We start from the raw sequence: 14,737 nt of genomic DNA, 5'->3' as shown, positions 1-14,737 counted from the left end.
CCGCCCTGAAGAGCCACCTAGCATCAGCCCTGCCAACACCTCCAGCAATCTGACAGCTCCTCCAATTGCTGCCAGCTGTACCAGCAGCCGCCAGATCCGCCAGGCCTGCCGCCTGGTCTGCTTGGGCATTGAGATCTCCGCCGCCAGCCCAAGCAGTCCCACCTGCACTTCCAGCAACCACAGCTCAACATCGACTCGTCTTCAGCTTGTTTTTGGCTGTCACAAGTATATTTTATCATTTTATTCAAAAAATCAGAGCTACAGAAAGGAGCTTCCATAGGGAAAAGTCTACTTCTACTACAACAAGTGCATTCGTGCAAAAATTGCAGAAATTTTTGGAATTTGGGTTACAAAATTTGGGGCTTTCGCATGTTTGGCAGACATTGGCATGTGTACTGAAGTTTTAGTCTGAAATTGTGCACATTGGACGGTCAAATTTTGGGGCTTTTTTGTTTTTAGTGCTGCTGAGCTGTTCTTGCATTGGACAACGTGCTACTTGCTAAAATCTGGAAAATTTTCAGCACATTGAGACAATAGTAGTCAAGTGTGACACGGTTAAGTTAATTACAGCTTGGCATTTGCTGTAATTTCTGAAAATTTGCAGATTTCTAGGTTAAGCTAGCTTTGGTTATTGCTCTTGCTCATTTTGGAAGAGTGGCATTTATCATGGCCAATCAAGGACAAAGTGATGTCCTCACTTATGTATCTAAAGAGGATAGATTGGAAGGCAATAACTAATCTCTATGGTCCTTCATGATGAAGAATGTACTTGTTGCAAAAAATCTTTGGGATTAAGTCAGTGGAGAAGAAGTTCGCCCTTGAGATATGGCTCCTGCTACTCCTCCACAAGGAGGTCATAGTCAAAGGCAAGCTCCGGTTCAGCCACCACCCGAAATAGCTACACAGAAGGCTTGGGACACTAGGGATGCCAAGCATTGTCACTTATTGCATTGGCAGTTCAGCGGTCTATAATCCCACACATTCGATATACAGCTACTTCACGAGTAGCATGGCTTACACTTGAGCATATGTTTGCTAGAAAAAATGATACTCACATTTCTTTCTTATAAAAGGAGCTTGAAAACGTGAAGATGGAAGAAGATAATGCTATGTAAGATCATCTTAATAAAATTCAGGACTTGTACGAGCAGTTAATGAATGTAGATGAATATTATTTTGATACTCAAATGACCTCTACTACTTTGAATTCTTTGCCACCTTTTTATTTGGCCTTTCACATGGCATAGAATCTCACAATGTGAATTTCTCTATCGCTGGAAGAATAGCAAACAAGAAAGAGTAGTGGGATGGATGTTGTAGCCTTTGAACAGGCTTTTATGGCAAGACAGAAGGGCAAGGGCAATCGGTCTAGGAATGCTCCGTAGAGTTCTGAAAGTTCAAGAACTTCATAGAATAACAAGAAGCAGGGGGCACACAAGCCAAGAAGGGCAAGTGCCATTACTGTAAAAAACCAGGTCATTACATCACAAAATGCAAGAAATGCCACAAAGAAAAAGGAGTCTCAAATGTCTGTTTCAAATGCACCTTCTACTGCTATTGCTATAGAGTCTGTGTCGTTCGTTGTTGACCCTGACTATTGTTTTTACACTTGTAGTTATGATTCTTCTTGGGCAGATAGAGCATTCAACTCTATAGAGGATGCCGGCACTTGGTTTTTTGACAGTGGTGCTTCTAAGTACATTACATCCCGTAGGGATTTGTTTACCTCTATTATTGCAAGTCCTATTGGCAAATCAATGCAATATGCCAACAATACGTCTTATCCCATTAGAGGTGCTGGAGAGATTGTCTTCAAAGCCATTGATGGCTCTACCCTCCGTTTGCAAGATGTATTATATGTACCAAGAATAAAGAAGAATTTATTGTCCATTTTTTCTTTAACAAAGTATGGAATGCAAGTCACATTTGATGATAATAAATGCGTGGTTAGGGAGGAAAAATTCTTAACTTTAGTATTTAGTGGCACATTAGGTCATGGACTTTATGAGTTAGATGCTCATTTGATTGATTAGTCAGTATATTTGGCATCTATTATTACTCCTGCTACGTCACAAGCAAAGTTATGGCATGCTCATATGGGGCATGTTAACTATGGCAGTTTGATGCTTATGCAGCGTATTTAGATGTTGCAAAGCTTACCTCTCTTGGAGAGACCTCCTAAGCACATTTGTGAGGAATGCATTTTGGAAAAAATGCATCGATTTTCTTTTCCTCATGATGTTGCTTTTAGAGCTAGGGCCAGGTTGTCGGATGTGTGTGGACCTAGGCCAATAAAGTCATTGGGTGAATGTTATTATTTCATCACCTTTATTGATAACTTTACTCGTTTTTGTTGGGTCTATTCATTAATGAAAAAGTTAGAAGCATATGATGCATTTTTGGCTTTTACTGCACTTGTGGAAATTCAATCCTATTGTCCGATTAAGACTCTCAATTCAAACCAAAAGAGGGAATACATGTCTTCCTTGCTAAATAATTTTTTGAAGCAAAAAGGCATTGCACATTAATATACTACTGCATATACTCCACACCAAAATGGGATTGTAAAAAGGAACAATGAGTCACTCATGGAGATGGCTAGATGTATGCTGAAAGCTAAAAAATTGCCACATGGGTTTTGGATGAAAGCAGTCATGTGTGCTTGTCACGTTTTGAATAGATGCCCTACTAAGGTATTGAAAAATATAACGCCTTTTGAGGCTTGGAACAATAGTAAACCTTCAATTGGTCACTTCCATACTTTTTGGTATCTTGCATATGCTCCCATTCCCAAAGTATTGAGAAAGAAGTTGAATAATAAGGCTGTCAAGTGCATATTTGTGGGGTATATTGGTGAAAGCAAAGGGCATAACTTATACGATCCTGTTTTCAAGAAAGTTTTTGTCAGTAGAGATGTGATTTTGGATGAAAAATCAGAATTATCTCTTGCTACTTATGACATATAAGGCTGCAAATGATGTGTTTAAAGGGTTGTTACCTTTTTTTTTGTGATACAACTAGAGCTTCATTAAATGAACAAAATTTTCAGCTAGTCGCTCGATTTAATAATGCAGAAATTCAGCCTATGGCTGATCTGAATATTCAGCAAGATACTAAACTTGAGGTTCATCAAGAGCATGTAGATAATCAAGAGGCTAGACAAATACCTAGATGGTACTTGCACACTCTACAAGACAGTCATTTGGATACTCCTCTTGCTGCTCATACTCGAAGACAAGCATGTGAAACCAATCTCCCTTGGATTTCCCTAATTAGAACTTAGTTACAATGGTAACATTTATTACAAAATTGAGAAATGCAAAATAACTTACAATCTTGGACAATGGACATCCTAGGCCCCAAAACTGGCGCCCCTTTCGGTATTTCTTTAACTTAATTGAAGAAGAAGTTTATGTACAATGGGATTCTCCCAATCCTTTTTGGTATTCCAACTCCCCTAGCTGTCCAAAATAATCAGCAAGTCTTCAATTTGATTTGCCCCTTGATTCAAGCAGTCAATTGGCCTTCATCGCTTTGATGGAAATGGAAAATGCCCCAAATTCATGTTAGCAGTCATGTTTGTCATGCCTTGTCATCTCCTACCTGTGAGCCTCAGTCTGAGTCAGATGAGGACTTTAGGAGCTCTGACTTGTCTATCACTTGTTTTGACGGAGGAGGTAGCTCATTCTAGAGCACTCAGATGTGCATTTCCCGGGGCAGTTTCTGCATTCATCAGCCTGCCTCACCTACCGGACATTGTCCACCCTTTCCGGGATTTTTCTGAGCATTCCTGGCATTTTTACCAGCATTAAATGCTGGTCAGATCAGCATTAAATGCTGGTCGGACATATTTATGGCCTCAAATTTCAGGTCGGCCAGTTTTTGGGTTTTTTGGCTATTTATAGCCATTTCCCACTTGGCAGTCAGTTGTATTATCAACTTCCCTCCTTCTTTGGCAGGTGCACACTCCGACTCCGTCATCTTCCTCCGTCTTCGGTGCTGCCGTCATCATCAGCCTGATCTGGTGCCCTCACTGACGCTTTGGGCTGCGTGCAGGGACTGATCAGTCCATTTCAGTGTATTCAGCATTCATTTCAGTCAGTGCAGATTTTCTTCCTTCATTCTCTGCTTTCTCTCTCCTCTCCTCCGTGTTCGTGTTCTTCTTCCGTTGCGCACTCTCACATGGTATCATCGCCAAACTGAGAGCACGGAGGTCTTCATCGACTGGAGAGACACCACACCTATCATCTGTTGCTGTCCCCCTTCTCTCCAATAGCCAGGCGGCCCCTCCAGGTGGTCTGAATATTTGCGTTTGCTGCATAGGTGGTCTGAATATTTGCGTTTGCTGCATCAGCCCCTTCCAGAGGCTGCCACGTCATCAACCAGCCCTGTCTCCTTGCGTTTTCAGCTGGGCGGCCTTCTCTTCAGCTGGGCGACTCCACTACAGGCTGCGTTTTGCATCCAAGGTGGTCGTTTTCCCTCCTGGCGGCTCATCTCCAGCTGGCGCTTCTTTTCTGGGCTGCGTTTTGGTGCCTGGCAACTTTCCCTCCGGATTTTGTGCCCTACACAGCTGCGTTCTCACCTTCTCGTGCTAGGCGACCTGATTTCCTGGAGTTTGGTGGTTCTTCTGGTGGTTGGTGACCCTTCTGGTGGTCATTCTTCGGCATCGGCACAGTTTTCTTTGGTGTTTGGTGTTTTGCAGATTTAGAAGATGTCTTATCATCAGTTTACAGGTTTTGATGATTCAGATGATGAGCTTTTGTCTCGACATTCATCTGAACGGAGGCGTGATTTCTATCGCGAGGATCGTCATACGGAGTCTATTCCTCTTTCCCGTCCCCCTTCTATTCATGTATCTCGGCGATCCCCTTCCAGTGGGCCGAAGATGCAGCCTTTGGTACCCCCTGTACAGGTACCCGTACTTCCTCAGCTGCCCAAAGAGGACCGGTTGGATGGCTCCAACTTTTCTCTATGGTCCTGCAAGGTGGAGTGTATCTTGGACTCCTTTGATCTTTGGGAGCTTGTTTCTGTTCCTATTCCCCGGCCTAAGGTGGATCCCGCAGATGGGACATCTATGGATCGTGCAGCATTATGGGATCGGCTCAATTCTAGAGCCAGATCTTTCCTCTTTCTGAGTTTGCAGGATTCTGTCCTTGTTCATGTTCACAGGTTGAAGACTGCAGCGGACGTGTGGAGAAAGCTTGCGTCTCTCTATCAACAGAAGACGTTTGCCCACCGGATATCTCTTGAAAAGAAGTTGCGGATGCTCGCTATTGATGATAGTCCTTCCATGACGGACCACATCAACAGATTACAGGATATGAGGGATGAGCTTGCGTCCCTCGGTCGGACGATATCTTCTGAAGACATGGCTATGATTCTTTTGACTCAGCTGCCATCGCCTCGGTTTGATGTCTTCTACACCAGCCTACTTACATCGAGGACCCGTGAGAAGCTTCTATGGGAGGAGCTATCCCCGCTTGTCTTGAAGCATGACGAGCGACTCAGAGAGGTCAATGCTAGTGGATCCGACTCCATTAGAGCCTTTGTTGCAGGTTCGGGAGGACAGAAGAAGAAGAAGAAGTCAAAGGCTAAGCAGAAGGACAGTTCTTCAGGCTCTGACTCAGATTCAGAGAGACCGAAGTGCCCACACTGTGGGAAAGGGACACATCCCGAGGAGAAATGCTGGAAGAAGTACCCTCACCTTCGTCCGGGAGCGAAGGGTGGATCTACATCGGAGCCTTCTTCTACCTCTACACCAGCTGTTACCCATGAGTCAGTGTTCCTTCATATCCATGCTTTGGAGGAGGATCCTTCTTCCGTGGCTGCAGTGTCTTCTGCGCAGCCTTGGTTAGTGGACAGTGGTGCTTCGAGTCATATGACTCCCAAAGGTGATTTGTTACAGGATCTCCGTCCATCAAAGGGTTCAGTCACTGTTGGTGACATTTTATTGGTGCCTATTAGTGGTATTGGCACATTGCCTTTGTTTACCGACCGACCTTCGAGCTCCTTTTCACAGGCCCTATATGTTCCGGATTTGGGCCTTCCCCTCCTCTCAGTTTATGGCCTTACGAGGCTTGGCACACGAGTGATCTTCACCGAGCATGCCGTTGTTATTGAGGATTCTCTTACAGGAGCTGTCTTATCTACAGGTTGGCAGGAGAGCGGGCTTTACAAGCTCCATTCCCCTTCTTTGATGCAGGGTCCTCCGAGGCAGTCTATTGCTACACCCGTTCCCGCTTGTGCACCTTCTATTCCACAGGTTCCTTCCCATCCCCCACCTTCTCCTCCGGTGGTTCCCTCGTACCCCCCCATCCCTTTCAGAGGGGGACGATCTCGGTGATGCGGCTGTGGATTCCCTGGCCCCTAGTGTTTTAGAGGGGGATTCCCAGGATCGTGAGGAGCTCCTTCAGCAGTAGTCTACATCGACGGACTTCATCGACCTTGGCATTCCTCTTGCCACCCCAGGATCCGTTTCTTCCTTGGCCTTCCGCCACATCCAGGATCTGAGAGGGGGTGTTAGCAGTCATGTTTGTCATGCCTTGTCATCTCCTGCCTGTGAGCCTCAGTCTGAGTCAGATGAGGACTTTAGGAGCTCTGACTTGTCTATCACTTGTTTTGACGGAGGAGGTAGCTCATTCTAGAGCACTCAGATGTGCATTTCCCGGGGCAGTTTCTGCATTCATCAGCCTGCCTCACCTGCCGGACATTGTCCACCCTTTCCGGGATTTTTCTGAGCATTCCTGGCATTTTTACCAGCATTAAATGCTGGTCAGATCAGCATTAAATGCTGGTCGGACATATTTATGGCCTCAAATTTCAGGTCGGCCAGTTTTTGGGTTTTTTGGCTATTTATAGCCATTTCCCACTTGGCAGTCAGTTGTATTATCAACTTCCCTCCTTCTTTGGCAGGTGCACACTCCGACTCCGTCATCTTCCTCCGTCTTCGATGCTGCCGTCATCATCAGCCTGATCTGGTGCCCTCACTGACGCTTTGGGCTGCGTGCAGGGACTGATCAGTCCATTTCAGTGTATTCAGCATTCATTTCAGTCAGTGCAGATTTTCTTCCTTCATTCTCTGCTTTCTCTCTCCTCTCCTCCGTGTTCGTGTTCTTCTTCCGTTGCGCACTCTCACAATTCATTGATTTGCTAGTCCCTCCACCTGAATTCGACTGAAAACAGCTTCAGCCCTGTTCAATCCAACTTTAGGAGCTTCCAATTTCTAGCACGCTTCTCGAGGCTGTTACTATACCCTAATTTCTACTCTATAGATTAGGATTTACTGCAAAGAAATCTGAAAGTTATTAGTCTCTGGTGATCTCAATGTTGTAATCTTCAGAGCAAGGCTGTACTAAGGAGAGAGAGAGAACTCAGACTTTCTTCAAAAAGAACTGAAAAAAATCAATCATTTACTGTTACTACCCTGTCTCAATAGCTTGTAGATGCAAAGATCTAAAGAAAATCAATCATTCACTATTGTTGCCCTCTCTCAACAGCTTATAGATGCTATCACCTACTGTTAGTTAGTCTTCTCCTGCCCTTGGCTACCTTAGAAGTTCCTCCAATGGCTGCAAATCAGACCAGCAACATCTCCTGTCTCTCTCTCTTGCAGATTGAAAGCACTAAAATGACTCTCTCTAGCCTCTAAATATGTTTTTCAAACTTGCATGTGCATTTTTTACAAGTGGCAATCTTCGCAAATGGTTTTTCCAGCATTATCTATAATTAAATATGAATTTTCAGTCTTTAAATACTGAAAATTAATCTAAAAATTATTTTGGTACCCAAAAAATAATCTGACTGGCCAATAATTAAATCGGATAGGCAACTTTCATTCGTGAGTGTCTCTATGTCATATTTGACCATCAAATTGGCGTTAGGTACCATTAAACACCACCTCTCTAGTGTCACCAACTGATACTTATGGCCAAATGAATAACCTAAGCCAACAACTGACACCAGATATCACCAAGTACGTATGCGGCATAACTTATAGCAACTTTTCCTTTGATATCCTGTGATTTTCTTGGCTCTTGGGCTTGTAAATTTACTCTATTCCTAGTTATACCTCACATGTGCAACATTTACTTAACCATGTGATTAAAAATTAATGCACATATTAAGTGAGGTTTCAAAAATAAACGTTCCCATGACAGCCCTCCCTCTTAAAATCCTTGCAATCATCCTCGATTGCACTACCAAATGCATCAGAAAATAGTGGACTGGAATTTCCACAAGGCATCATAGTTAACACAACATTTTGCATGTTGCTCAACCATTCCATATGCCCAACACATGCTAAAAATTACCAGCCAATCATAATATAACATAAGACTGACAAAGAATCTCAAAAACATTACCAAATTATCATGTGCATGTCTATTTCTCATGAGCGCAACTCATCTGGAAAAACCAAACCATAGCATAGCATAACCAAGCATAAACCATGGCTAAAACATCAATGGCAATCATAACATATACTCTTGTCCATGGAATCAAATGTAAACCATTGAAAACTAAGCATAATCTAACCATAAACTAATCACTTTTTGCTGATCTAAGAATTGATCATAAACTGATGCAAATGTGACCCCCAGCTGATTACAAACTCATTGCAAAAACTGACCAACAATCAATGCAAAAATTGAAGCAAAACTAATCCCAAAAGTGACAAGCTGATCGAAAACTGAGCTGAAACTTAGTAGAATTTTTGTCTCAAAATTGAGGCAAAATTCATGCAAAATTAATCATAAGCTAATGCCAAAGTATAGTTCCAATGCCCAAGTAAAACTCGTACTCATCTGCATACATCTCACAATGACTAGTACACTAAGAAATGACCTCATGGCAAACATACTATCAGCACAGTACCTTGGATGCATGTTGAATACATTCGAGATCCACTACATACGAGAGCTGTCCATAATTGGAGCAGTGCAAGTGCTACCTCCCACTTGAGAATCAGACAATACTTCGGACCCTTGTGCTAAACTTGACAGAGCCCGAAACTAAAGTTGATTCTAACTGAAAGGCATCTAGATAAAGCTACAATAACTGAGGATGGTCTGTCAATCATCCTCTTCCATCCATTTGACATCCATTGGTGGATAATTCTGAAATTTCACCAAGTATCTCCTGGAAACTTTACTCTTGACTTTTCTTTTCTTATCTACCAAAATCTACTCGAGTATCAAAATCTCATCCAACTCCTCAACCTCAAGCTGAATTTCAGCAGACATTTCCTCTAGCACATCACCATGAAAAGGCCTCAACAAGCTGACATGAAAGGCATCGTGTATCTGCCAATGTAGAGGTAATTTCAATCAATATGCCATATCGTTGATCTTCTCCAACATCTGGAATGGCCCATACTCAACTTCGGATACAACTTTCTCTTTCTTTTATCTTTTTCAACCTTACCTTTGCAAAATACAACAATACATGATCACCCTCTACAAACTGCAAAGCATATCTATGGCGATTAGCTGCATATTTTATCTTTGCATAGGCTACATCTAAGTTTTTCACATAACGATCAACCTCAAAGATCTTATCCTTAGTTTGCAAAATAGATTGTACCTTCTTGCCACCCTCAACCACCTCAAATGGAGCTTTGCCCATAGAACTACACATTGTGTTGTTGTAAGCAAACTCAATCAAGGGCAGATACTACTCCCACTGTGCCTTGTGGTCTGAAACATAGCACCTCAAAAGATCTAACACTGTGGAATTTGCTTCCTTAGACTGACTATCTGTCTGTCATAAAAGGATGATGAGAATTTCAGCGTGATACTCATATTCTCAAACAATCCCTTCCAAAATAAACTAGTCATCTGAGGGTCTCGATCACTAATGATCAACTCTAGCATACCATGATACTTAAAGAGCTGCTACAAAAACAATCATGCCATATGATCAGCCTTTAGTTTCTTTCTTATCAGAATGAAATGGGCTTGTTTGCTAAACCTGCAAGTGATAGTCCATATCCCATCACTCCCTGTAGATGTCCTAGGAAGTCAAAAATAAAGTCCATTGTAATGCTCTACCAAGGCCTGTCTGGAATAGGCAAGGGCTGCAACAAACCTGGCATCTTTTGCCTATCATGCTTTACCTTCTAATATACGATGCATATCTTAACAAACTGTTCTATGTCATGCCTCAAAGCTGGCCAATAAAAAAAATGCTCCAATGTCTTGACCGTGGTAGCAATACCTCTGTGTCTGCATACAGAGAAGCGCGACTTTCAATGATAACTCTAGGCCTTTGGCCATTGCAAAGTTGATCATAAACATTAGCAAAGTCTAAATCAGCAACACATTGCTCTTTCATGGCATCCAACTCAATGTGATAAACCATGCTGACGGCAGAAATTTGTGGCTTATATGATAATGCATCAGCCACATATTCTTTTTATCATCAATATGTACAATCTGAAAGTGAAACATAGAGAGAAAATTTGCCCATCTCATATGCTTCTCTAACAACTTTGTATGTGTCAGAAACTACATCAAAGCTTGATGGTCTGTCTGCACTGTAAAATCAGCCCTCAACAAATAATGTTTCCATGTAGACAATGCATGAATTATAGCCAAGAGCTCTTTCTTATAAACCTACAAACTCTTTTCTACACCGTTGTTACCACATGTATCACATGTATCACATTGAACAACAAATGACTTCCTTAGATCGGGTAACAAAAGCACAGGATCCGAAGTCATCTTTTTCTTTGACCTTTTAAATGCTAAAATTTCCATTGTCGTCTATCTAAATGGCACATCTTTCTTTTGCAAAGCATGCAATGAAGATGTAATTTCAACAAATCTGCATATATACATGACCTACTGATAAAAGTATGCCATGATAGCCACACCCTTGGGTTTTCCTTCTTTAGTCTTCTGTTGCATTCACTCACACATACACACTCATTGCACAAATTTTATTTAGCTTTACTTCTTTTTTTTTTGCTTTGGAGCGTCTCACTACTAACCTCTGTTTTGCAAATTCTGAACTCTCTTTGCAAGGTTTTGTATTTCAGTGTAGGGCTAACATGCAAGTTTGCACCAGTTCTTCCTGACCTAGAGACCAGGGATATGCATCATTCCTTCTATGGTTTCATCTTCCTAGGACATTTGCTCTTCTACCAGCATGGAGACTTCCTCTCCCCAAGCGGATCGTGCATCATCTTTGTTGATGCTATCATGGTGGTGACTTCTACCTTGCTCTTCCAATCGAGATGCTTCATCCTCATCTTCATCTATCATCATGGTTCTTAGCACCACACGAAGACCAACATCAAATTTCTCTTCCTCCTTCGACTTCGACATCCAAGGTTAAGAGGGGGTACCTACCCTTTCTTGGTATTCTATAGGATTCCGCAATTGTCTTCGACATTGGCCTCCTTTCCCTTAGTACATTCCCTTTGCATTGCATGATCATCATCATCATTTTTGTCTAAGGACATTAGGCAAGTGAACGATTTTTTTTATGAGGAAGACTAGTGGCACCTGCTGCATGTGCATTCTCATCGTGTAGCACACTCCTCTATGCATCTCATTGTACAAAGGCTAAAGCACCCCTTGAATCCTGAGCTATCTCCACCAACGGTTCTTCACCACCTTACCACCACCTCACCATCCTTCATCACCCTTTTTGTCGTCATCAACATCCTCAGGTGGTTGGGTTAGCTTGTTTGTTTTGTCATGTGTTAGATCTAACCATCCCTTTTTCATTCTCCCCATGGGACACAGTTACTTGAAAGGCCAAAAACCGTATCTATTCTCCCACCCGGAGCAATTCTAGAGAGTTTTTATGACTCACGTACAAAACCCTAATTTGGGAGGATCCTTCTGCATCTATAAATAAACAAGCTATCCACCATTTATCTCAACCCTTATGTGCACATTTCTCACTCCCACATGCAAATTTCAACCATCAGCCTTCCACTCAATGGCTGTCGAGCCCATGTGACTGCTGCCACATCATCACCATCTTCTCTAGTACCTAGCATCTCCATCCCTATTGTCGCCTTGCTGCCTAGAGGTCGCACGCTATTGCATTTTCAGCTACCAACTATCGCCTACAGTTTCCTATCATCAACACCTGGATCAACTTGTGTTTACAACTCCAAACTTGGCGACCGGCTGATCTCCACCTGGCAACTAAATCAGCTTGCGTTTTTACAATTGATGTGGCTACCTACATCATCCTCCAATTCCTCTGATGTTGCCTAGGTCTCCCATTACCTTGATGATCAGTGTTTTGCAATTTCTCACACTCTGACATCTCTAATTGGTGGTCATAGCACTCGAGATCCATCTCTAGTGGACATCACACTCTAACACTCTTCAACTCTACCCTTGAGCATTCTGTGCACTCTTACATTCATTTACAACATTCATTCACTTTAAAGTTCTTCTTCTCTCTCTTTCTCTATTTGTGTTTGAGTTGTGAGTTTTGCATTTAGGTTTTGAGTTTTGCACGTCATTATCCAATCTTTGTTTTTTAGTCGTGGTCATACTTTCTGTGTTTCCTGAGTACAAACCCTAGTATATCTTCAAGCAACACCTAGTAGCCCTAAGAGACTAGTCAAGATGCTATTAACCCAACACCAAGCTATAGATTTTTTATATAATAGTCATGCTAACTCATATATATACAAAGTATGGAGACATAGCCTTGCATAGCAAACATACAAAAGTCTTACAGTGGTCAAAAGCCCATTGGGAGAGATTTACCAATATTGATGGCCAAGATGGTATGCATCCTCAAAGAAGAGGCTTCAAGAACAAGTTTGCCACATTATCCTATGTAGACATAGAACAAGTTGATCTCACCAACATGAATCCTTTCTTAGACAGTGATAATGAACCTCAATGTGCTTTGTGCAAACATTTCAAGTATCATGGTGCTCTAATGGTCAATGCAAATGGTTGGTGGTGACAATAGATCAAGTAAAAGAGGCCTAAGCAATACGCATTTTAAGGTAGCTGTAAATTCTGCAATGATGTAGATTTGGCCTAGTATGACATGGACAAATTGAGCATCCCACAGCCAACTATTATAGAGTGACATCACATGATTCCCTGCAATGTTTAAGAATACACTTGAAGCCTATCTCTACTGCAGTAGGCGTATGGGCTGGACTACAGCATGGATTTGCTGTTAGCAGTCTTTTCTTCTTGGAATATAAGAGTAGGAGAATCATTTTTGTTATTGGGTTCTCTAAGTCTTGTGAGTTGTGTGTCTTAATTATTTTACTCATAAACCAATGTCTTAAGCCACTTGGCCATATCTTTAGTAGGTATGGATTTTTTTATTTTTATTCAGGGGTCTGGAAGAGTCATCAGCATAAAGATCTATGATTACGGCAGGCCCAATGGGCTCAAATACGGTTTCTTTCTTTATATACAAGAATATTCTATCTCATAACTAGGCTTACACCTATACAGGAACCAGATCATTAGATAAAATAAACTTGACTACTGTTCAACTTTTATGGCAATTTGCACAACTTTCTGAAAGCCTACCCAACCCTATATCATGGCTGATTGAACAAAGATACAACATGAGAATGTATTGATATGGTAGGCCCATTCTGACATACTATCACTCCTTCACACTTGATATTCCATTTTTTACCATCAGGCTCTAGGGAAGACCATTTGAATCACTCTCTCAGTTTCATTGTCTAAACCCATCAAAGCCTAACATCCACATAAATTCCAGTTACTAAATATATTAGTATATTACATAAACCTTCAAAAATCGACCCTAAGTGGATCAAACACAATATATGAGATATTGACCATCTAGGGCTCAATTTGCTTTCCGATGTCAAATTTCATGATCTTATCATTACAATCCACTCGTAAACATAGATTTGACCTTGGCAAAATCCTAAAAGATTTTAATGTCTAATTGCTCCACCATTGGGAAGGAGAGAGTGTACTCACAAATACAGGCGGCGCCTCTTCTCCCTCTTCCCCTTTCCAGAATTTCACCTTACGGAAGAAGATCTCCGCACTGCTCTTGGTGACATCGGCACGATCTGCGAGGTCAGGATTACAGCACGAAACAGAAAAATGTCAGCCTTTTTTACCAGCAAATATACGAAGATGCACCTCAAGCAAGAGGCGTGTTCCATATGATGGTGAGCAAGCAAGGGTTAATTAGGCGATCCGCTTACAATCTCTGAAGATGATGTTGTCTCCCCTCAGAGACAGCACAAAGAACTGGGAGATCATCTTCTTCTGCAGTCTCTGTGCTTTCAGGTGGACATGGACGCCAGATACCCGTGCTCGGCTCTACATGGCATTGGCTGCGAATCGAGTCACGTCACCTGTTCGAAGGCAAGTCGACAAATGCTCTCACCGCCCCACGGTGACTTGAGAAGTTAGTGTTGTGACTTAAAGAACGTTGGGGTCCATCGAGTGGCATCTACGAGTCCTTTATTATATCTTCTTTTCTTTCCAAGCACATCACATTAAAGTTTTTCGATAGTCAAACAACATACATCGTATCGCGCTCAAATAAGCAAAAGTGTGCTTCGATCTACATTGCATTTCATGCAAATCAAGTCATCTATTCGAAGGGAAGTCTACAATCCTCCCATGTCCCCACGGCGACTACTGATATTGATATTTTGTGACTTGAAATGTTCAGGGTGTGCAACCCCATTCTGGGTGTTATTAGTAAATATATAATAATTAGAGTATCATACAAATTGTATGGCTATATT

At 42.0% G+C, this 14,737-nt stretch overlaps 1 protein-coding gene across 2 annotated transcripts in view; it reads right to left on the bottom strand.

Moving 5' to 3' along the window:
- LOC148019412 (Clathrin adaptor complexes medium subunit family protein) overlaps positions 1-14,417 on the bottom strand; it is an 83,531-nt gene extending 69,114 nt beyond the window's left edge. The window contains exons 1-2 of one of the 2 annotated variants that reach the window (XM_087661055.1): positions 14,186-14,417; positions 13,953-14,047 (exon numbers count right to left, since the gene is read on the bottom strand). In XM_087661055.1, coding sequence (XP_087517181.1) covers positions 13,953-14,047; positions 14,186-14,243 — 153 coding nt within the window. In that variant the 5' untranslated portion in view covers positions 14,244-14,417. The remainder of the gene's footprint in view (positions 1-13,952; positions 14,048-14,185) is intronic. The other variant, XM_087661054.1, reaches the window with a different exon arrangement.
- Positions 14,418-14,737: the final 320 nt, after the last annotated feature.

This window comes from Lygodium microphyllum, chromosome 20 (assembly GCF_053477565.2).
Source record: "Lygodium microphyllum isolate KBCC chromosome 20, Lygodium_microphyllum_v1.1.10, whole genome shotgun sequence".
Lineage (NCBI taxonomy): Eukaryota > Viridiplantae > Streptophyta > Polypodiopsida > Schizaeales > Lygodiaceae > Lygodium > Lygodium microphyllum.
This window is presented reverse-complemented; position numbering and strand designations above follow the sequence as displayed.